The 24,827-nt window shown below is 37.9% G+C and overlaps 2 protein-coding genes across 2 annotated transcripts in view; one reads left to right on the top strand and one right to left on the bottom strand.

Annotated features, from left to right (window-relative positions):
* The window catches only part of KAT2B (lysine acetyltransferase 2B), a gene marked incomplete at its 5' end in the record, with an annotated part of 45,390 nt that extends 32,798 nt beyond the window's left edge, over positions 1-12,592 (top strand). The window contains 7 exons of the mRNA XM_082304776.1: positions 2,627-2,737; positions 2,974-3,117; positions 5,988-6,102; positions 6,863-6,899; positions 7,210-7,273; positions 7,371-7,455; positions 10,586-12,592. Coding sequence (XP_082160902.1) covers positions 2,627-2,737; positions 2,974-3,117; positions 5,988-6,102; positions 6,863-6,899; positions 7,210-7,273; positions 7,371-7,455; positions 10,586-10,779 — 750 coding nt within the window. The 3' untranslated portion in view covers positions 10,780-12,592. The remainder of the gene's footprint in view (positions 1-2,626; positions 2,738-2,973; positions 3,118-5,987; positions 6,103-6,862; positions 6,900-7,209; positions 7,274-7,370; positions 7,456-10,585) is intronic.
* Positions 12,593-14,293: 1,701 nt separating this feature from the next.
* Positions 14,294-18,560, bottom strand: SGO1 (shugoshin 1; the record flags this gene model as incomplete). The annotated part of the gene is made up of 8 exons (XM_082337915.1): positions 14,294-14,435; positions 14,676-14,847; positions 15,375-16,223; positions 16,815-16,966; positions 17,126-17,190; positions 17,668-17,772; positions 18,146-18,342; positions 18,425-18,560. 8 exons carry the CDS (start codon positions 18,558-18,560, stop codon positions 14,294-14,296), a joined length of 1,818 nt encoding a protein of 605 aa, XP_082194041.1.
* Positions 18,561-24,827: the final 6,267 nt, after the last annotated feature.

Genomic DNA, 24,827 nt, shown 5'->3' with positions numbered 1-24,827 from the left:
CTACAGGTAGATCTAACTATGACCGTTTGATTCAGGATTTTGCCTTTAGATGGTGCTGTAGCTTTATGTTTTTCAGTTGAAACTGTTAGAGCTGAGATGTGGGTTAATTCAGTTTGTAGCAGTTGAATATGCAGAGATTGTGTGCCCTCTTTTGAAGGGAAGAGCTCTGGATGTGGAAGGGTAACACAGTGGGACTGAAAACCTGTGACAACTGTTAGTACTTGGATTATATTTTATTCAACTCTGGTGCTAGAGAGGAACATTCCCCTGCACTTAGCAGCGGCCTGTCATAAAAGTATCCAAAGTGTTTTAGCAAATGCAAACAATAATGGAATATGCTTAAGTTATGTCTATTGTAAGCTTGACTAATTCATAAAAGGTGTTTTCATTCTACTGAAACAACCAACTGTACTACACAAGTTAGACTGCCGAAGGTGTGTTCTGATTCTCTAGGAATAACCTTTCAGAATATAATAGAGCAAATAAATCTGACCCACCAGAGTGCCTCCTAGGTTGCATGTGCACACATAATGCACAGTTTCTTCTGTTACCCTCTGAGTGCCTCGCTGTATCAGTTGACTATTTCTGAAAATTTGCCTTCCCACATTCCTATCTGAGTAGGGTGACCCCTACCAGCAGGTAACTGAGAAAAACTAAATGTTCGCACATGGGTAAACTGCCTACTCTTGGGAAAAATAAAGTCCTATTTTAATTCAGTTTGAGGCTGGAGTAAGGAATATGGGTACTGTTTTCCTTTATATGTGATATTTAAAAGTTGGATTGTTTTGGGGATAGTTTGATCCCATGTTACAAAATTATTTTAAATTTTACTGTACATGGCTTAGTTTCTTTTTAGGATTGTTAGACTTTGGCAAGTGTTTGTGAGAATGAATAAATCCTGTGAAGGTTATAAAAATAATAGGTCAGCAGAAAAAGTTTGAAGTAATTGTCATCATAATTGCTGGAATTTCTTTGAGACACAAAGTTGACATTTTTTGTCAGAGATTAGATGCTTTAGAGTTACTGGAATGAATTGCAATGTTTCAGGTGTAAATAAAATGTCAGTGTCTCATACGCTGTTCCTTTCACCCTGCTGATGAGAAGGGAAGTGAGGAGCTTGGCTAGCTCAGGTACTGCTAGCTTGCATTTAAGGAAAACATTTTTCATTACAAATTTTCGTTCAGAGTTTTTGTCCTCAAAGAATTTGAGAACTCAAATTTGCAATTGGAAAGTCTCTTCATTATCTTGAGCACTTCTGAGTTCTAAGAAATGCTGTACCACTTAACATGTCGTCAGTTGTCAAACCACTTCTTCGTATTTGATGCCATGCATGATGTGTGCCACTTTAACAAGTGAACATACGGCTTTAAGAGCTTCCTCAAATTCAGAAGTACTTATTTTTGCACATATGAGGTCTTAATTTTGAATATGAGGTCTGAATACCAGATGCTCCAAACACTAGCTGGAAAGGAAGGACTAATGCACAAATTTTGTACCTAGATTAGCAGGATTTTAAAGAAAATGCCTTACTACTAAATTTTTTGTGTTGAGTTTCAGCACTTACCTAACTTGCTTTTATCTGGCTGTTTCCATGTTTGGGACTATTAAATTGTGAATTAAATCAGAAGTATGTATTTTCTAATTTATTTTTCTGGCCTATGTACATAAATAAAAACTTCCCCAGTTTTCAAGAACAGAGTACCCAAAACGATTCCATGTATATATATCTCTGAGTGTCCAGTTAGTCTCCATGATGTTAAAATTGGAACATATGCAGGAACAACAGGTTATTATGGGCTTTCCTGTCTATTTTACATTTCTTCCTCTCACAGCAGAAGGGGAAGACTATAGCTTACTTGGAAATGTGAATAAATGGAACCTTTTGTTTATTTTGGCGTTGAATGAAAATGGAAATTATTCCTGTGTGCAGTCAGAAGGTATAGCTATTTATATGATTGTGGACTCAATAGTTTTCTGCTGCTTATTATGGTAATAACTGTTTCACTGTTCCCTTTTATGCCCTATGATAAGTTCAGATTATAAATCCTTTGAGGCAGAGGCTGTTTCTGCTACAGGTGCACAGAACGCAGTAAAACAGAGATTTATCTCAGAATGGGTTTCTCTAGAAGGAGTCATTGTGGTATTCCTACTGCTTTCCAGTTTTGAAGTGATATGGCTAAGAAAGGATGCCCTATTATTAAAATATATGTAGTTTTGTTATTGGTGAAATATGTGACTATTAATAGTTGATATCTAACTTAAAAGGAAAAAAATAATGTGTGCGTCTTGAATGACAACTTCCAGGACAATGTACCTCTTTAGAGCTATGCTTTACCCCTACAGAGAGTCCAGGTTTCGGTCTCTTTTAGATTTAAAGTGAATCAGACACTAGAAGCTGTGATATTTTGTGTTCCCTGTTGGATCACAAAGACACCCTTACAAGGCTGAAAACAGTTTGATCTTAAGTACGCCTCACCAAGTTAGTTATGAGAAAATCTTTAAAACAGGATCTAGAGGAAAGACCGCATCTTGAAAAACAGTCTCTAATAACCCTCGGTCCACAGTTTCTGATATGTGCAGTCCCCAAAGGCTTTGTAATGGCTTTTTCCTCATATGTTTTACACAGGGTTATGGGACTCACCTAATGAACCATCTGAAGGAGTACCACATCAAACACAACATTCTCAACTTTCTCACATATGCAGATGAATATGCTATCGGCTACTTCAAAAAACAAGTAAGTCTTACATACATATACATATATACATATAAGCAATTAACTGTTCTTATATCAAGCAACTCCCATAAGAAGGTGTTTGCAACACTATGAACCATGGTCTGTAACTCTTTCCATTGTATTATCTGTATTCTAGCATTATGATTAATTTGGTTCAAATCATCATAGCATTTCAGTTAAAACAAATGTAAAAGGAAAATGGCATCATAACAACTTGAGGCTTTTTTCTTCTTCAGGGTTTCTCCAAAGATATTAAAGTACCAAAAGCAAAATATGTTGGCTACATCAAGGATTATGAGGGTGCCACATTAATGGGATGTGAATTAAATCCAAGGATCCCCTACACGGAATTTTCTGTCATCATTAAAAAGCAAAAAGAGGTAAAGGCTGAAATGAAACACTGAACATTATAATCTATTCAGATGTTTAGAAACAATTCAGTCAGTGCCGGGTTAGCTCTCTTCTTTGCTTTGGTGCTTAAAACATTGGAATGTATACTTTTATTAGTTAGAATAATTCTTTCATTCAAGTCACAGTGCCATAATTTTGCAGTTGAAGCATTAAGTTCTACCTTACTAACTTTACGATAACAGAGTTGTTGAAAAGTACTGATATTTTGAGGAGTATTTCATAGCTAAATTTTGTCATAGATGATAACTAAGCAAAATCTTGTGAGATTGATTTTTTCTGCAGCTTTGTCAATTTTTTTCTCCCCCCCCCCCCCCCCCCCCCAATGACGGTAGTGTTCATTAGAGTGACTTTTGAATGGAGTGTTTGTACTGCATGTCCTGTATTTTAGTTGAAAGAAAGAGGATTATTTTTTCTGCCACTGTTGTAATATACAAATCAAGGGTGGGCCGTCTTAAATTCCAGGCTGTTCCTCTTTGGAGTTTATGTGGGATGTTCTTTATTTAGTCCATAATAATATTCCATATAATAAGGCAGTTTATTAGCAAAATAATTAAGATGTTTCCAGTTGTGTTTAAATATCTTCCTGGGTTTTTAAAGAAATACAAATTACAAGGATAATTTGTTCTTTCAAGGTTGGTCAAATCTCATGACTTTTTGTTTTGTTAAAATGCTTCTTTATGGAATGATCATTTTCCTTCCAATAGAGCTATTTGGCCCATGCTTGCAGAAAGACAGACAATATCTGAGTGCTATACATGTAGTTTACAAGGTTTCTTAACTTCACTCATTGGGAAAATTTTCATATGTCCATACAACATAGATCATAATTTTTTCCCTTTCATTTCTGCTTGGTTGGGTTACTCTTCAGGTCCCAGTCTACTGCTGGACATATCACTTTCCCCTCAGGGATGGGATGTTGTCAGGGTGGGCAGATAACGGATGTGTCTCTTGTAGCCTGTTACATCTCAGGCATGCTTAACTGCATTAATACAGTTCTGGGCCCAAATCATCAACATGTCACTTCCAAAAACTTAAATTATTTTTTAAGATTTTGGCTCTGTAACTGCTTTATTAGTGTATGTTATTTTGCATTCTTCGCTCTCTCATTCAGTGGGATGTCCATATTGTTCCAAAGCACTTGGAGACACTCCACTTGGAGATAAAGTGCCTTGGTCCTCCAGACATCTCATGTCTACCATTATTAGAAAGAAAGCTCTTATTATAGACTGATCTATGCTGTTGTATCTTCTCTGAGGGTAAATATATACACCTTTGGAAGTGCACCTTAGGCTTGCCTGTTTGACACTCAAAACACAGATCAGGCTTTTTATTCTCCCTGTTCCAAGGAAATTTAGAAATAGCCCTCACAGTCCGCAGCTTTATGAAGAACTTGTCTGCTCAAATCAAAAGCAGTGAAGATTATACCTGGACATAAGTAGAATTTTGAATGTTGACAGCATGGATTACGTACTGATTTGTTTTGCTGCATGTATTGGCCAGTACTGGACATCAGACTTTTCTAGTCCTGTCCTTTTAGAAGTGAAGGTTTTCACAAGATCTAAGCTTTTATTTAAAGAATTAGAGTATGTGCCTGTGGCTGCTAAGACCATGTCACCCACACTGGGTACCGGGCACAGACCACCATTTGTGAGTTTGCACTGTCTGATTTGTAGCTCATTTACAGTCATTCTGAAAAACATGAAAAATCCCTTTATGCAAAGCTTTGTGACCTGCTGACTTGTGAGTAATCAGTGTTCATGATTGAACAGCTTGTTTTAATCAGGAAGAGCCACTAGTTCCTAAATTATAAGAAGGGTTTAAGGTGGATTTAACAATTAGTTTGAAAGTATTTTGATGTTACGCTGGAATCTGGCCATGGTGCTGTTGTATACTGTATTTCTCTTAACATTTGTAACCTCTATTGAAAGTCTGATTTCTTTCTTTTCCTCTTCTTTGAGAGAAAATACCATATATGGGGGAGTAAAGGTCCTTCAAAATGAAAATATGTCCATCTTTATTATTTCCAAAGAAAATAGTCTCTCAAACTGTGGTGGTCTGAATGGCTGTGCATTTGTTTACTCACAGTTATGGAGTAAGCCATTTTGAAAGTGACATATTCAGGACACACAAAGCTTAGGTAAGCGTCTAAGTGTTTATCAAGAGCACCAAACCAAATTACTTGGAATTGAGGTAATGAGATTGCAAAGCAGAACAGAGTGTACCCCAGAATTGGGAAAGCCTGTTCTGGCATTTACAAAGCAGAGTGGAATATCGGTTCCAAAGAGTGGCATCATTCTGACTTCCTTGAGAGAAAATCTTCAGTAAGAGTATCTCTGACTGATATCTAAGCAACTCCTACAGTTACATGGAGATTTCAAAGTGAACAGGCATTTCTAAAATTTTGGAATGTGAACATATATGTGCATTGAAATATGTACATTCAATATGTGCCTTGAAATTTCTGACCAGGCTGTGCTGAAACAGTTCAGAAGCACCAGCTGTTAGAATTAGAGCCAGTTTCCAAACCTGCTTCCAGGAAATTTCCTTCCTTATGTCTGCTGCCGCCTTCCCAGGAGCTGTGCAGCTTGTGATAAATACAGCAAGCCCCCTTTTCTTCCAGATTTGCACCTGAACAGGCAGCTGAGAGACCTGGTAGCCTCACCGGCAGAATCAGTGTTCAGCCAGGTACCTCACCCCTGTTTACCAGCTTCAGGGGATCTATAGGGACCATAAGATTAGGAAGCGAGAGCGTTTCTGTTCATCACAGTTTTGCATTAATCCTCTGGGTTACTTTTGAGCAAATGAATTATTTTTTGTTTTCTCTGCTGCTTTATTACAGATAATTAAAAAGCTCATAGAAAGGAAACAAGCTCAGATACGAAAAGTTTATCCTGGTCTTTCTTGCTTCAAAGATGGAGTACGGCAGATTCCTATAGAAAGCATTCCTGGAATTAGTATGTATCAAGCTCTTTTAATGTAGAACAGAAGCTGAACAGCCCAAGAAAGGTCCAAGACTAGAAATACTAATGTAGTCATGTATTTCTTTTTTATTAAAGTGTAATTGTTTTGGTCTGTTGATTTGATTTCTATGAAGATTGTTGTGTTTCCAGTACAATTGCTGTCTTCGAGACTTCCCCAAGGCATCCCAGGCTGATGCTCTTTTATGTACTTGTGTGTAATTTTATTTATATGTGATCCATCTTTGATTTGTATTGCAGTGTAGTCAGCAATTTCCCTTTGGCACTGCTGTTACGCACTTCATTCCTGTACAAGGATGTGTTCTGTGCTAAGCATGGACTTACAGGACAAAACAGAATTAGAACATTTATGTATCATCTTTTGGGGGATTTTTTTTTCAATTGTGCTTTTCTGCAATTTATTCTCTGTCCCTAGGGAATTAAATTGCATAAATTTGACATCATTATTCTTTACAGAGATTATGGTAAAATATGTATTGAATTATTGAGAAAATGTGTGTTTCATGTAGGAATATTTTATAATCTTTTCAGCAGTCTGGAGGAAGAGGCATGTAGGAAATTGAATGGGGCTGTAGGCTAGATGGTTGTGTTATTTATTAGGAGTAGCTTTTAGTCAAACCAACCCATTTTACTGCAGCAGTGCTGAAATGGCTTGTCTGTTTAGAGTTGCAATAACTCAGTTAATGTTTTGACCTACTGTAGTTCCCATGTAATCTCTCATGTTGTTGGTGTACAGGAGAGACTGGCTGGAAACCAAGTGGAAAAGAAAGAGGGTAAGTGCTGCACAAAGTAAAATGATGAAGCAGTTTGGAGATTCCTTTGAGAAAAGTCTTTAAACAATGTCCTTTGAGATTTCCTTCCATCCATTGGAAAATAGATAAATAATCTGCAAGGGATGAGTTCTTAAGTGGGTTTGGTTTTTTTTGGGGGGTGGGTTTTTTGTTTGGTTTGTGGGGTTTTTTTACTTTTATTTTTTCCATAAAATACTTGAAACTTTGGAGTTGCTTTTAGGTAAGATGCATGTCATAGGAATGAAGATAAGGGATTCAAGCTAATCTTTTTGTATTCATATTTTGTTTCAAGTAAGGAGCCCAAGGATCCAGATCAGCTTTACAGCACATTAAAAACCATCCTGCAGCAGGTGAAGGTGAGTGCTAGTTCTAGTTTACCTTCTGTAAAGATTTTTAAATGATTTCCAATATAGAGTTTCCATATTAGATACCTTACTTTTTTCTTTACCAAAGAGCCATCAAAGCGCTTGGCCCTTCATGGAACCTGTGAAGAGAACAGAAGCTCCTGGATATTATGAAGTTATAAGGTTTCCCATGGGTAATGCCATTAACATTTTTTAAGTATAGAGTTTAAAAATCTTTATAGCTGGAGACATAGCAGATAAATTGTAATCTGATTGTTTTATGTTAAAAGATATATATTACTTGCAGCTGAATAGCTTGCAGTTCTGAAGTGCCAAGGGTATGATGCTGTCATTTGAAATTTATGAATGCTTTGTGACCTTTGTGAAGCATCTATAGTGTATACATGTGAAATCTTAGTATGCCCTAGAGAGCCCTAGCAAGCTGTTAAATGGTGCAGTCAGCTAGAAACTTTTGGGACTGATCTGGTTTATGGGAGTTGTACGAATATGTTTTTGTGTGTGGTAACTGGTCATTGCAGATCCTACTGGTATGTTAAAAAATCTCAAGGCAAACTTTCAGGAACACCTAAGCATTTGAATTGCTTTGAAAAACAGATTTAAGCTTTCTAAATCACATAGAGAAAACCTTTTCAAAACTACCAGGGTTTCTAATTAAGTCTTGACAGTTTGCTCCAATTTAAGTTTAGGAAAATGCTTCATGCAACCGATTGTTAGATAACTTTTATCTTTGTATTTTAGATCTGCCAAAGTTGTCCGAGGTGTTTATTTATTTATTTATTTTATTTTTCAATCATGCAGCTATTGTTTATGCAGGATTACTTGCAAAGGGAAGTACACAACTGCTATTAACGTTTTTATTTGCTTTTGACTGCTGGGTCATATAATTTCAATGATGATTTAGTGTTGTTCTAAACAGATGCTTGTTTTGATTTGCATTGCAGCAGATTTAAAACTGAATCCTGCTCTTCCTTCATTGTTTATGCAACACTCACTTCCATCTTTCTGATTACACTTTCTGTACCTTTTAATGTTATTAGAGAATGAAATACAAGTTCATTGCAGGGTACTATCAATCAGTTTCTCAGAGAGTGAAAGTGTTTGTTCCTGTTGCTTTGCATAGGCTCCTAGCCTGTGTGTACCAATTTGGCTTAATGATTTTTTATATTCAACTTCTCATCTCCAAATAGCAAATATATATGTACTTTATAAAACAGCAGCCGGCTTCCTGTATCCCTGACACAAATGTATTTTCTAGCAATGAAGAAAAGGAATGTTGACACCCTCCCGTGGCAGAGTTTTCTCCATCTGCTTTTCTGAGTAGAGGCGAGATCTAGAAGGCTGTTTAATCTGAGCAGTGGTTACAAAGAATTTACTGCCTGGGTTGGCAAACCCAAAGTAGGAATGTTGTCTGTCCTTTCTGTGTTCAGATGTATTACATTGGAGGTGGGGGCAGCAGCTCTCGTTTTAGGATTAAGCTGAGGTCTTTGGTTTAGTTTTGCTTTGTTTTTTCGGCTAAGGAACCCAGCACAACTAAACCATGTTTTGATTCATGATCAACTTCTGCTTGCTTTCTGCTCCCGCTGCCAGCATGATACTATACAAAAATCGCTCAGACATAATTTCAATTAAAAAGAAACATCATTGCCTTTTCTTCTGCTATCACATACAAGGTATAACATTTGTCCTTACTTTTGCACACAGAATAAATTGAACAGTGTTTGAGAGGTATGGCTGTAAGTTTTTTTTACTACCTCCTAAGGTCAGTTCTCATGTAGAAACACTTTCCCCCCCTGTTTTAAGTGCTCTTTCAGCTGCTTATTTTCAAGAAATACTGTTCAGTTTTGTTTTTTTTTTTTTCTTTTCATCTGCAATACAAAAGCTGTATGGCTGAGTGGCAGATGGAGCCAAACTTTCACTGTAGTTAGAGGAGAACAGTTAAACTGACCAGCCAGGCAATGTTTGCTTTAGGGTGAGCTGAACAGCCTTCTCAGTCGGGTACTGTAATTAGACTATGGATATCTAGTTTAGGTGTAGGCACCTAAATTTCAGACATAATGGGAGCTGAATGAGCCTTTGCTTTTGCAAAATATTGTGCAACACTAGTGAATGGCAAGTTGTATATCATTGGAAGAAGTATTTGAGAGCATCCCTCAAGCTTTTCTTAAATAATCCCCTCTTGTCAATTTGACACGTTTTTTCTCTATTTTACCAAAGTAAAATCTCCCTTAAAGAAACAAAAAAACCCCCAAACCCAAACAAAACCAAAAATACCCACAACCGTATTTTTAAATCTTAAGTTTTAAGGTTTAATTCCTTTGCATTGGAGGTCTTTGGTCTCTGCTTTCCTTGCAATACTTGTTTGGCAGTCAGTCTTCTCCATTTCAGCTGTTTCTATTATGGTTTCACAACGATGCTGCTGAAGCCTGGCTCAAGCATTGCTAAAAAAATGGTTGTTAGAGCATCTGAGGTGAGAGAAGCCAAGGCATCCAGCACACCTCCCACTACTTCTATTCCAGTACTCACTCCTAGAACACTTGTAATGTAGACAAAATTTTTAAATGCCTGATAAGAATTTCTGGGAAAGTGACTGTGTGGGGAGACACTGAGATGATTTACGTATTTTATGGATGGCTGATTTTAGTATAAAGGACAACATTTCTTAAAGAATGTTCTGTAAGTAAAGTTTTTGTATGATGTGTTGAAAGCAGGAGAGATCTATTCTCACGTGACTCTTAAAAAGGGATACGAAACTATAAATTTTGAAGACGTAATTAAAATATACATAGAGTGTGGAACATTTAATCTTTTTTCAAAGCTGCAAGTACTGCTTGTAGTATAGACAGATGTCTCTTCTCTGCTGTGTTTGCACAGAAGTGAGGATTTTAGGTTAACATACATGTTTTGTGATGTTTGAATTCTTTCTTTGCTTGTACACTCCTAAGGCCTCCTCCAGCAGAGCTGACAACAGCTTTGCCTGACAGAACAGTTAGAGGAGAGTTAGAGACACCTAATACTCACTGAAAACTCAGAGAAGTACGAGAACACAAAAGAATGATGCTTTAATCTTTTAAAGAAGAAAAAATAAACTCTACACAAAATCATTCTTACAGTGAAATATTCCTTAGTTCCAGGGGCTCAATTGCTGTTGAAGCTAAAAAAGGGACCACGCCTTAGATGAAGGCAATTAGGAACGCCAAATCCTAGCTTTGCCAGTTGCTGGTAATTGGCAAATCAAACTAAAGGGATATTGCATACAAAAAGTATTTGAATCAAATGCTGTTAATCTATTTTTCTCCTGTACAGATCTCAAAACAATGAGTGAGCGACTCAAGAATAGGTACTACGTGTCTAAGAAATTATTCATGGCAGACTTGCAGCGAGTCTTTACAAATTGCAGAGAGTACAACCCCCCCGAGAGTGAATACTACAAGTGTGCCAACATACTGGAGAAATTCTTCTACACAAAAATTAAAGAAGCTGGATTAATTGACAAGTGACACTGTCTTTTTTACAACCAATCAGCGTGCCTGCTTTGTGGGCAGGGGAAGCCGTTATATATCTGAGTTGTGGGACTTTAAGGTTTCAAGAAACTTCTGTTTAATACTTAGCACTTTTAAAAACCCTTTTAGTTTTGCAAACATGTATTATACTGAAGTTACAAAAATTATTTTATTAAAATGCTTTATAACATATTTAATTACGGAAAATTTCTTTTGTGTGCCCTTTATCATATGTTCATAGTAAGTTTATCAGCTACAGCCTCAGAAACCCCACAAAACATGTGGGAAATTGCACATGTTTGGGAATATGAAGAAAATTCCCAGACAACAGATGTAATAGCTTATCTAATGCAGTACCTATTTGATAGTTTTATTATTTTTTTCCAGTAAAAAAGAAAACAGTAAGGGAATACAACAGTTGGGGGGGTTCTGAAACACTGTTTCTTTGTAGAATCTTTTTATAAGATATTATTTTTTAAAAGAAACACTCAGCTGGTTGAGAAGCTGTGAGAGAAGAGCAGCCAGTTCTGAAAAAGGACTGCCTGTAATCTTTGATAGATGCAAGTTTTTCTATTCATTTTGGGTTTTGATAAATATTTTACCTGCAGATTGTAATCTCATAACCACTATTTAAAAAAAAAAAAAAAAAAAAAATCTGGCTAGATGTGTAATGATGTCATAGTGACTTGGCTTATGCAGGACATAAGTACCCAAAATAACTTCAGAGAATTCAATTTGCGCATACTAGACAAGTTCAATTGGCTTAGTAGAGTTAAGGTTTTGATGCACTTCATGATCCACCCTATTTACTACTCTTCACTGATAAATTCTTTAGATTATTCAGCAGAGATAAGACTATTGTACACAAAAGACGTCAACATATGACAGCTTCTTAGCTTATATACTTGGCTCTGTGGTAAACTGGATTTTCTACCAAGCTTTATTGTAAATGCTTATTAACTGTGATTATTTAGACCCAGGAACATATTAACATTTTACAACTCATGTTAGTATATCTTCAAATTGGGCACTTATATATATATATATATATTATATATATATATATATATTTTGCTGCTTACACTACATTTAAGAGGTACACCTAAGTTCCTAATGGAGATCAGTACTGGCCAAAAAGTTGTCACTTGACATTTTCTAATTAGAGTTTGTAACTGTAAATTATAATTGCTTTTGTGAAAAACAGATTTAACTTTAATTCTTGGTGTTTTATATTTACAGATGTTACACTGGTAAAATTCAGTAGTTATAAGACTGAAAAAAACCCAATCCTGTGCTGTGTCAAAGAATATATTCCTGCAAAATGCCTGTGCAATGTTAAATCACAAGTCGATTCAGCAAGTAGATGTCAGGAACTACCTGGAAGTAGTAAATGTGGTACACAAGGTATTCAAAATGTTAACACTAGACTTGCCATAGTGTTTTGTATGAGATTAGTCTGACCTACATTTGGATCTATAACAAAGGTACAGTGAGTATTTTTTTTTTTTTTTTTAATAGCCAGTACTGGATGCTATAATCCTGTTTTGTAGATTGGGCCTACAGATGCGCCTGTTAAGCTTGGTATCCTGTGAAATTTTGTTATTTTCAGAGTAGATTTTCTTATCGTCTTTCAATCAGATTGTCTCTTCTATATTGAAACATTTGTTTTCTAATTTAAGAATTAATATTTTCATAGATACTGTGCAATAAAGTTACGGTAGGATATGTGGTTTTGCAAATGCTTTAACAGCTGATGAATTTTACATTTGTAAAATTAATATATTGTACTGGTACAGAATAGTTTTAAATTATATACGTACAAAACCCTACTTATTTTGGTCTCTTTTTTTCATTAATTAGTTCTTGCACTACAGATATACACACTAAAGCAATTTCTCAACTGAGCAAGCGACTCTACAAGAACGCAGTCAGTGCCTCTTCTAGGTACACTAGAAAATATGCAAAAAAGCCTCCGAGTTCCCTGGGAGCACGGTGTGCTACGCTGAGCTGAGAGTTCAGTACGGAAAGCTATGACCATGCCAATACCTGACAGACAATTAGAGAGTATGAAGAGATTTATTTTTTTTATTCCCCATCCCCTAAGATTTAGTCCTGTGCCACATCACATAAAAGCATACTGTTCAGAGGGTAGCAAGGAGTGGTAAAGAGGCTGAGCTGTTTTCCCGGATGCTTCTAGGAACATCAGTTGATGTCAGGTGAGCTAGACTCAGACTCCTCCTTGCAGTTGTGATGGAACTGCAGCAATTCTTCAAGCTTACTCAATCCAAAAAATCCCCAGGCCCACACTTGCCTTGGGCTACTTGGCTATCACATTGTTCTTTTTCTGTCCCTGATAAACAGCTGTTACAGAAAGGGAAAGATCTTGTACCTATTGAAGTGGGACAGGCAAGACAGGCAATCTTGCAAGGCAAATGAAGAACCTGTATTTTTGTACTTTCCCGTTATTTATTTTGAACGTAGCTTTCCTCTTTGTATTCATGTATCCATTAATACTTCTTAAATGTTTCAAAGCAAAGAAAAGCTAGCTTGAGGGCTCTGCAACCTTGAAATCTTGCTGGACAGTTTATAACAGTGTTCTTCTAGCATATTGCCTGTTGTAGTACCAAATGGTACCAGTTCAGATGTGGCAGAGCTTCCCCTGGTAAAGGCACTTGGCAAAGCAGGGCCAAAATTATTATGAAGTCCCATAATAGCAGTTCAATTTACGCTCTACCAAAGCAGAGCACTCTTCACCAACTTTCACAGATAGATTTGCTTTGTTCCTATCTATCTGTTTAAGGTGATTACAACTTGCATTCGTAGCAGTACCAACCAACTCTAAATTCCTACCTTTGAGAGCTACAGCTTCATAATCAAATTACACCTGGCACTCTTGCTTCTAAATAATGCTTATGCCCCATAAGATAAGAAGGGAGTACACGAGGTTGCAGTATGCCTACTACTGACATTGCTACCCTTGAAGCCAATATAGAAACTGTGCAAAAAGAACACCAACCTACTCCGAGCTGTTTCTGAACCCTAAGATGTTTATTACGAGCTTCAATGTGAAACTACAGCCATTACATAAACAAGATCTGTACAAACATTGTTATAAAAAAAAAAAAAACAACACAAAAACATTTGATCTTAAATGCCTAAAGTTCACCTTTCCAACCATTGTGAGATCAAGAAGGGTAAGTCATAAAATTACATTCACCATCTTTTCCATCAGATATTTCTGATACACTCACAGAGCCATGATGTAGGGATGCCTTCTCTCAAAAGAGTTTGAATGGAATCACCTTAAGTTACAAAAGTTGTCTTGTGTCTTCTATATCATTAAAAACAAGCCACTGGATTAAAAACAAAACCCTTTAATTTTATATCCTTATTATTAGACACATAGAAATAATTGCTTATTTGCATAAGATACTGCACAACAATAATTCCTGGATGAAAGATTGCCTTTCTTCATGGAGCGAGCGTGGTTTTGCTATCATGACCGCAAATCTCAACGACAACCAACAAATTTCTCATTGTATTTTGACAGAGATTCTTTCTTAAGACAATGGCGTTTAGCATCTTTTTTCTCCTTGAAAATTGGTGAATGCAGAAAATGTGTATCTGTAAATGGATCTCCTCTCCTCAGTTTCCTGTTTAAAAAAAAAAACAAAACCAAAAATGAGCAAAATTGAGTTTTGTTCCCCACATCACTTAAAACATTAAATTTCAGCTAGTAAGTTCAATTTCACATGAACTATTTCATATTACTAACATCAGACCTCTCAATGTTTTGTTAAGAACTTATTTCCAATACTTAAATAATCCCCTCAAATCCTCCATTTGATGGAATATCATGAACTTTATATCAAACTGGAAAGCAAGGCACCTACCCTGCAATACTTGGTTCTTTATAGTTCACAGTAAGAGTACAGCTTCGCTTGCGTTTTGGAGATCGTAGTCCTTCACCTTCTGGGACCATAGTTGCATTCCCCGTGCTGGGAAGCAATGAAGTGGTATTGGTAACATCACAAAGATGACCACGAGATGGCTCAGAAGGCTGCCCTAGGAAGAAATTAGGCACACTTAAGACAATTCAGGCAAGCTAGCTTAAAAGAGAATGTCAATGAACATAGTAGATGTGAAGTAACTCTCAGCTACAACTATTACCTTCATCTTTCCACTTAAGAACACAGAAGAGGATCAACAAATATTCAGGATTTTAATTTGGAAAAATAAATTAACACTAAGCAGTGCCAGGGAAAGTGTGATTTGTTATTCCACTTCTCTCTCAATTTATACTCATTTCTCTTTTTCCTCAGCATTAATACATCATTAGACATATCTAAAATATAGTATTAATTCACTGTTGACCAATTTCTTAAACAAAATGTATCTTTAATTCCAATTTCTGCTGAGGAAAAAAAAAAATAAGACAGACGGAAGAATTAATCTAATAATTTTTTATAACATTATTCTGCTTGTGTTTATTAAAAAAAAAAACTAAAATAAAAAAGCCTTAAATAAAATCCCTTAAACAATGTTATCTCTCAAGGAAACAAAACAAATTACAGAACACTTTCTACACTTACTAATAGACTTGTCACTTGATTTATTGCTTTCAGTCTCTTTTTCATTATGGAGTTTTTGCTCACGCTGTGCCAAACATCTTTTAGACCTTGGTCTTGCACGGACTGGCGATGTATCTTTCTTGTCCACTGAACTTTTCCTTTTTTTCGATTTATTTGTGTAAGGCTCATAGAGGCTATCATCTGAATCTTCAATATCACTTGATTCGACGGTATTCGTTTCAGATAAGTCTTTGTCATCCACATGAGTATCTGTGTCATTCACCTTATTTTGTCGAAAAGGTGTAACATGGACACTCTCTTCAAAATGAAAGTCATAAGCATCGCTGGAGCCACCCAAGAAATCCAACTTTTCTTTGGAAGCCTCTTTACCCTGTTGTTTTTTTGGTCTTTGTCTGGAATTATTTTTAGGCCATTCCAGTTTTCTCTTCCGATGCTCGTCTTTCCTTACTTGAGAGTCTTTTCTGCTTTTACACTTGCGTTGTTTAAGATCAGAATTATTGTTTAAGTTGAACTGTGCAGTTTCAGAATCTATTTGCCTCAACAGCAGCTCTGAATCTACCTTGTTTTCATTCAACTGAGAAATATCTGAATTTATGTTTTCTACAGTACACTTCTCTAGACTTTCCTCAAGTCTAATTTCATTCTGTTTAGAAAGCTCTTTTGTTGAATCAGGTGCTTCTGAATGGTCCAAGACACCAGTGCAAAGTTCATTGTGATTTCTCATCTTTGAATAGCGACGCCTGGTGGACACGCTTTTTGGTAACACGTTACCAAATCCATCCTCTCCACTTGAAGAAACCTTTTCCAGCTCCGACCCTGTGTTGTCCAGATGAAAATCAGATGTTCGTCCTTGTAATTTAAGAGAAAAAGTCATATTAAAGCTAAATAGTAACAGCCTGTTAAGGTTTTGTGCAAATTCTGAACCTGTCAAAAATTAAGGCTATTCTTAGAATTTTCTCCACAGATCCGTATAAATCAGTATTTGGCAATCAAGATAAGCTCTGTTTAATACAGCTTCCAGACAGAAAGCACTTAAGTATACTACATTAGAATTTTCCTCTAAACTGTTCTGTTTGGAAAGGTTATCTACAGGTCATTTATTTTTCTGAGTATTTAGCTTTGTCAACAATTGTTGATTTCATAAACGATAACAGATGACTAAAGATGAACTGTTGAACTCTGTTGAACTGTTTGGTAGAGAATGAAAATAGATTGCAGGTATATGGAAGACAAAGCATTTTCAAATTCCTCTCCCTTTTTGCCAGGCATCTTCATTCAGAAAGTTTACCGGTTGCCAATGTAAATATCTAACCTTTATGATAAGAAGTGGAAAATTGCTTGACAGTTACTTCAAAAGCAGTAATTAAGTTTTAAACTTATACTCACACATTTTTTTCCTGATTCAGAATAGAGCAATGTCTGATACTTTGATTTAGTTACCTTTGCCTGGAACTATTTTGATTAAGGAAATGGCATTGTCAGATTCCTCACAGATCTCTGACACAGAATGAGCCAGCTCATTTCTATCGCTATCAGCCTCCATCCCACTTGGAAGTACTTGATCATCTCCATCAGCACACTGTAGATGTCCTCTAGATAAAATACCAAAGGTAGTATTTACTGAATAGCAATATATTTTATGACAATGAACTATTCATTACACTGGATTTCTTCCCTTCTTCCAGTCAGAAAATTAAGCTTACTGTAACAGAATTTTCAAACATAAATAGGTATTAATAAAAGATACTTACACTGAATGTATTTCTCCTACGACACTGGAATTATTTTCAAGAACAGAAGAAAGCACACTCTGATTCTGTCAACAAAATAAATCTTACGGTGACTAAATAGCTGAAACAAGCTTGCACTATATACAAATTTTAGACAACAGCCAATTTGCCCACAGAAAGGCCAAATAGGCCCTTGACTCTTTTTCTTTCTGCCTGGCTAACGCAAAATGCTGTGGGATCTCACATACTCAGCTGCTGCAAGTCAGCACATTCATCACCAGCCCAATCATACAGATAGTTCACAGGGGAAGGAACTGCGAAAGAACAAGACACAAAACCATAGAAAATCAGGGTGCCCCTAGCACCTCATAGCAGAGCCTCAGTCCCACTAACAACCTACTACACACCCCCACAGTCTGGGCCCCCTGTCATACTGGGAACTGTGGGACTAGTCGTACCTCCAAACTAAGGCTCAAATATCAAAAACTATGTGCATCTATGCTGGAAGGAGTAAGGGGAAGAATTAACAGAAATCCTGCCCCTCAAGAAGAAAAGGTACTTACTATGCCTATGGAACACAAATTCTTTGCTGGGCTAAGGAGATCAATTGAGTCCCGTAAATTCTGAGAAACTTTTGAAATGATCTCATTCAAGGCTGACAGTTGATTCTAACAGACAAAAGGAGGAAAAGAACACTGTTACTGTCATACTCTAGTATCCACTACCAATGTAATAACTTTTTATCTGTATTATGAGATGACTAAATCCTGAAGGTACCTGTGTCAGATACCTTCAACTGTGATAAAAAAAAAATAAAATTCACAGAAGATAGATTTTAATTAAAGAGGAAAGAGTAGCCAGAAAAAAAAAAAACCCACACATTTAGTTAGTGACCAGATTAGATGAAAATATGAAAAAACTTGTTCTATATATTTAGTTATTTTTTTATGAAACCTTTAAGATCATAAAGATATCAGTGGGTTGGTGCAGATTCTGATGTTCAGCTTCACTAAATCATAACGTTATTATTATTATAAATACCTCAACAAGCCCTTGTGCTTGCTTGAACCCAAGATTTCTTTGCAAGTCAAACATGTGAACCTTCAGATCTTGATACTCTTTCCTTAAATGAAGGATGGTAGCCTCGGCATCCCTCAGTTTGAGCTTTTCTTCTTGCAAAGCCTGAGCTAGAGCTTTGTTGTTTGCTTGGATGCTCTTCATTTGCATGGAGCTGTTGGCTGCAACAGAACAGTTAGTATTTCAACTTGGTTAAAAAAAAAAAATAAATATGAAAACTATTAAAATATATAAGCATCTTACTTGCTATTTTGCACTTTACAGTGGAGATCTGGCTGATTTTACCCAACCTCATCCATTTCTGATTTCTCTTCTCTTTCATTCGTTCTTTTATATCAGCCAGACTGTCTTTGAAGGGCTTTTTCAAGTATTCAGCCATCTTCTACCTTTAGAAATATAACAGGGGAAGAACTCATTAAGCTGGTGTTGCACAATGCTCCCCGACGCCAAAAGGAACGGAGAAACAAGAGCAAAGCTCACGGTATGTTTAAGTTGCATATATACACACGTAGAAGAGACCCACAAATACGAAAAGACACGCAGCTATAGCCGTTTTCAAAACAATTTTTGCAGCGTGGCTACCGTTACTATTGCCGATTACCCGAACTGCAAACCGCACGGTGTCCGCGGCGAAGACCAGGCCGAGGCCTCTGAACACCCGCATCGGGGAGGTACGGGGGGAGTGGCAGGGGGGTGGTGGCAGTGTACCCGAGGCGTCGGAAGCAGGCCCCCGGCTCCTCTAACACTGAAGGAAGACCCTCACGACACCCACCCACCGACCAGCCGTACCTCCTCAGAAAGGCGTATACACCGCCGGGCACCTCCCACGCGCGGCCGCAGCTGCCCGCGCCCCAGGCGGAAGCGATACCGGCCCGGCCGCCCCCAAGCCCCGGCGGCCGTTAGCGCAGCAGCCGCTGCCGGCTCCCGCCCGGCGCCCCCCGCAGAGCCCCGGCTTACCTGACAACGGCAGCAACCGCTGCCCGCGCGCTCGGCCTCGGGGGGCGGTAGGGCGTCCCCGCGCGCGCGGCCGGACGGTTGGGCACTGCTCCCTGACGTTCAAAAACCACCGCCGCGCCCTCGGATTGGTGGGGGCGGTGCGTGGCGTCACTGCATGGCCGCTGCGCTCATCCGGGCCTCGCGCCTGGCCCCGCCCCTCGGAGCGACGCCGGAGGCTCGCCCGTGAGGCGTCCCCGGCCAGGGGAGGCGGTCTCAGCCCCTGGAGGCCGTTGCGGCCGTTAGCAGCCCCAGAGGCCGCCGTCCCCCGCACCAGGGTTGTGGCTGGAGTCGGGCTGAAGGCAGATGGGCCTCGCCGCAGCTCCCCCGGCCGGAGCTTCACCCCGGGTCCTGTGTTCACCTGCAGCACCTCAGCTGCCGTAGCGGAAAGCCATGGAAGCAGAACAACAGCTGTTTATTAAACAGCAAAACTAGGAGAATAAAAATCATTAGTCTTAGCTGTTTTATTTAGAGCAACTGCTTGTTGCAGCAGCAGCAAGATGAGCCTTTCCCACTCTTCCTGAGCCATGCTTCTTGTGGAGTGCTCCTAACTCCTTCTGTTGCAGCTTGGAATGGAAATACTATAAAAGCTGCAGAGTTAAACCTATTTTCAAACACTTATTTTCTGAAAGAAACTGTTCCAAAATCCCCTCGATAAGATGATGGCAACTGCCGCTCTGTGAGGTTTATGCATGGTGTAACCGCGAAGCATAGGACTAGCACGGCTGAGGTCAGGCTGGCGGCCTGGCCGGGAGGGAAGCCTCCCGGGGGAGTGCCAGGCTTGAGGCCACTGCTCACCTCCCTGCCACCCCATGGGCCTTTTCTTTGATTAAGGCATTTCTGTAACAACTGTAACTGATTAGTATATGCTAATATCTATGCATATTGAACATGGGCGTGCTGAACTTTGATTAAACACCGCTCTATGATGGGAGAAGAAAAAAATCAGCTAAGCAATATCATTAACAGTAGAATAAATGGTATTCTTGTATCTGAGAAATTAGCATTTCGTAGCTACTAGATTTTTTCTTTTCTAACAGCTACTGCCTGCTTGATTTTATTCATTACAGCTTGGTTGTCATGTGGCAAGCTGATTTCAAACTTGAGAAATTCTCATAGATCATGACAGAAACCATAATCCATGATATGTATGCATTTATCCTTTCCCACTCCTTGGAAGATTATGTATTTTTTGTTTCCCCAGTTCAGAATAGCTGGCCTCATCTATGTAGTTTTTACAGTCATGTAAATAAATATCATTTAACTTACTCTCTTACTTCATCAATAGATACTGATAAAGTTGGGGTTGCATTTCCTGTCAGCAAATAAGTTGCCCTGAAAACACAGTTTCTTATGCAGCATGATGATCCCCTTTTGAGACATGAGATCACGTCAAAAAGAATCACAATTTCTTTAGGATTCAGCATGAAAAATTATGAGCAGATTAAAGACATTAGACCCTCTTCCTCAGTTAGTAGTGTTACGCAAAGCCAAAGCAAAACAATTTTAGTTTCTCTTCATGTCTTTTTGCTTCTTTCTGTCTGCTTGCTGAGTCTACCAAACACCTACCAACCCACACTTCCAGCCCCCAAATAACCCTCCCAAAACCAAACAAAAAATCCAGCAGGCCTGGGGAAAAAAAAAAGAAAAAAAAAAAGGAAAGAAAAAGAAGGAAGTACTGGATATAAAAAAATCACATACCCAGTAGAAATACCGGTTTTCTGATATTGTACAATTAACCTCGCATCCACTTCCTACAGGCCTCTCACTGTTTTACAGGCAATAATTGGGCACACTCCTCCACTCAACAGCAGCTAACAGCCTCATCTGGACCCTTGCAAACAGCTCACTCTAAACATTAGATGAAATTAGCTCATTGAACTCAACTTCTGGGAGCTTGGGGGGCTGTTGGTTTTGGTTTTTTTTTTCAGCTAAGCACCAGCTATTCTAACCAAAATTGATACCTTTCCCTACAAACTTTGTCTCACTTGAAGCTTGCAGGTGTTTTGCATCTGACCAAGTGGCAATTGGCAGTTTCCAGCAATGTTGGTGAGGTCTTTTAGCCATTAGTCATTCATTTGCTTGACACGAATACACTGATTGTGATTAAATGAACCATGCTTTGATTGAAAAAGAATGCTTTCCTCTATGCTATCTAAGTGCTATTCTTAATTACTTTTTTTCCCCTGCGTATACCTATATCAAGATTAAAAAAACTGTCTTCACCTTTTTTCTTTCTGTTGTGTTTAATGTTACCCATTAATTTTGTTACACCTCTTTCAGAAACACTTTGGGGTCTTTCTGCAGGTTATCTGTTGTTTTTTAATGTTGAATTTCCATATCCTGAAAATCACATTTCTCTGTTACCAAGGTGTGCTTATTTCTGCATTATTCTCATCTCAAGCCAGTTGTATTTCTATTAGGTTATTTGCAGGTTACACCCTCTGTATTATTTTATTTATTTATAGTGCGGTATTCCTAGTAGTGATTTTTTCTAGCTCGACTGACTCTTTACTGTAAGCAATTTCACATTTTCCTCTATGAAGATTGATGCTATGATTGATGCCAGAGGTGCTCTAGATTATTAGTTTATTTCTAGCAGGTGTACTCATGTGGCAAAACAGCTGCTACTGTGACTGGAGTTGGTGAAGTATGAAAAGATTTGCTCTCATCTTAGATTTACTGACATATTACAAGGAAAGAGTTGCTTCATATAATTACAGAAAATTACAGGAATCAGAGCTGCGATTCTGGGAGCATTCTAGATACTTCTCATCAGAGTTCAAGTCTGAGTGTGGTGTTACAGGCTAATGTCCAACGCGTTCTGTTAGTGGTCTAAGTAAAAGGCTCAAAGTTAGAAAGTTGTTGTTTTTCCCAACTAAGCAAGCAATCAGATATGAAATATCCTATGGAATGTTAATTAGTTACTTTTGTTGCTACCAATATCAAAGTCTTTAAATAAATGGAATTTTAACTTTTTTAGTGGACGCTTCTGAGAGGTATTGATAATCCAGTCCTTGCTGGAAAATACTTTAGAAACTCCTGTTGGTTTCAGTAACAGGATAAATTTGTATGGCTCTAAAAAGACAGATGATTAGACTCACCGTATCTACTTTTTCACTCATTTTTGGTGCTCACCAGTAGGGGACAGAAGAGCAGCCATGATACGGTGACCAATGGCAAGCTTTTGTTGATGCAGGGAGCTGGATAACTTCCAGATACACAACTTGAATACCCCACCCATCTTTTCAGCTGCCCCATGTCCAGCCCCCTACATCAGGCAACCACAATGATGATGTTTATACCATCTGGTTTTAACCATCAGAGTAGCTCAGTTAGGGTAGTAGATATGACTCGTATTTCACTACCTCTATCAAAACAAGATACAGAGGTGGAAACTACAATGTATGCAATACAGCGCATACTGCGAGGGCAAACGAAAAAGCATATGCAATATACTGTTATGTGTAATACCAAATTAATTAATACTGCAAAGTGTTCTCTGTTAGAGGACATCCTTAGAAGTGGTTCTTACGGATTACCAGTATTTCCTTCCTTTAGCCGGAGAGTGAGACTGGTTAGTGGCACACAGGACTGTCAAGCTTTCCGTTACCTTTGGAGTTGGGGAAGATCATTTACGCTCCTATGGCTTGCTGAGTCAGCTTTGTTCTCATTTCTTGTGACTTCCACACTCATGCTGCCTTGCGGTGCTTTGCTCCTTGACCATCAGATGGCTCGTTTGTGAACTGCCTTCAAACTGTTCAGTTCTGATCAGTTTTGAGTAGGACGTGTGTAACGATCATGAGTTTGGAAGTGTCATATCAGGAGTCTAAGAATATTTGGTACCTGAGGGCTGTGGGGACTATAAGATGCTGATGCACCCACTGCTTCCCTGAAAACGGAAAAGCAGCAAGCGTCTTTTGAAGAAGCTAGCACAGACTTATCTGAGCAAAAAGGCCTTGTACTAACTTGACCAAGTTTGGCTGAAAATCCTGTACAACTAATGAGCTGAAAAGATTTTGACAACCAGATGATTGATATTTGTCCTTCAGCAAGGTTAAAAAAGAATTGTGAGTGTCATCTAGGTGTCATTATTTTTTATGTATGTCTATATGTGCTATTTCTTCCACATTTCAGGATGATTTATCAAATTAGGCCCATAAGCTGCTAAACTTCAGCCCACTTCTATTTTGGGATATGTTATCAGTAATGTATTCTCTATTCTAAGTTATCCATAACCACTTTCTAATTACAATTTTTATATTTTTCTTTCTCAAGATTACTTTGTTCTACTTACAGCTGAAACCACATACATAAGAGGAAAACAAGCATGAGTTAATTGAAGCATGAGACAACATGTGTTTCATTAAGCTAAAATTAATAAGCTATAAATCAGCATACCTACATTAATTGTATCAGCGTCTTTTTGATGTGTATGTATATTCTAAAATTTTTCAGTTATTAATCAGTTTAATATAAGTAAGGAGGTGAAAGATTAATAAGTATCTTCATCTGTTCATGAGAGAGATTCCAAAGAGGAAAATATTTGCAGTGATTTTTATATGGGTCAGATGCAGCTGCCTCTTCCACTACAGACACAATTTATTATAAGTATTGTGATATATACTCATCTGAGTTGCCACAAAATCTTTCCTTTCAGAATTCCCAAATTCCAGAAGAGTGTCTTAATCCCATGGCACTATTACAACAATATAAGTACCAATCTGAAATCTTGAAACTACATGGATATATGAGCAAAGTAGGGATCATGAGTCAATAAAGTATATACCAACATTTAACATTTTCTCAATGTTTCCATTGAGTATGTACCTTAATTTCATTATACCATCTGTCAGCTGACTAGAACCCTGACTTTCTCCAATGTGCAGCAGTTATAGAACATGCATTCAGAAGCAACCTCCTCCCCCTCAAATTTTCTGCCCCCAATTCTTATACCAACCTCTGCCTCACATTACTGAAGTGAGACTTATCACTGGTTCTGGGTTTCCAGGTAGTTTTAAGTAAACTTTTTTTTTTTTTTTTTTTTTAACACTTTAAAGTTTTGTTAACTGTTGAATGGAATATTTACTGACAAAACTCTTTTTTTTTTCTTTATAGTGTTTGTATAAATATGTGACTTTCCCCTAATTACTACCCATTTTTTCCTGATGAATAAATAGCTCAGAGATGCACTAGTAGAATAGTGGCATAAAGAGACAAAACCAAAAATGTGCTCTCTTATCTGCATAGTGGATCTCGATGATGATGATGATACTATCCGACATAATGGAAAGAAACTCATTCATGGATACAAGAGTGTAGCTTTTTTTAATGCTAACACACTTATAATCTGAGAGGTCAATATTAACCATGTAATGATATGTACAGAAACCCTGGATCTTGATGGAGCAAAGTCTCACCGACTTCCTGCTTTTATATACCTCCCCTCTATAGGTACTGATGTCAGTGGAGAGGGTCTTGGTTTATACAGGCAAACCTAGGATTAGCACTGATCCCTTTTCTTTTACCTTTCTCTTTAAACATGACTACTCTATATGTACACCTTAAATACAAGTATTTATTTGAGGCCTCGTAGCGGTAGGTACTGTACAATCCTTACTGGCTCCTAAAGCCGCTGGTAAAACATGATGAA

Source organism: Platalea leucorodia (genome assembly GCF_965183815.1).
Source record: "Platalea leucorodia genome assembly, chromosome: 1".
Classification (NCBI taxonomy): Eukaryota; Metazoa; Chordata; class Aves; order Pelecaniformes; family Threskiornithidae; genus Platalea; species Platalea leucorodia.
This window is presented reverse-complemented; position numbering and strand designations above follow the sequence as displayed.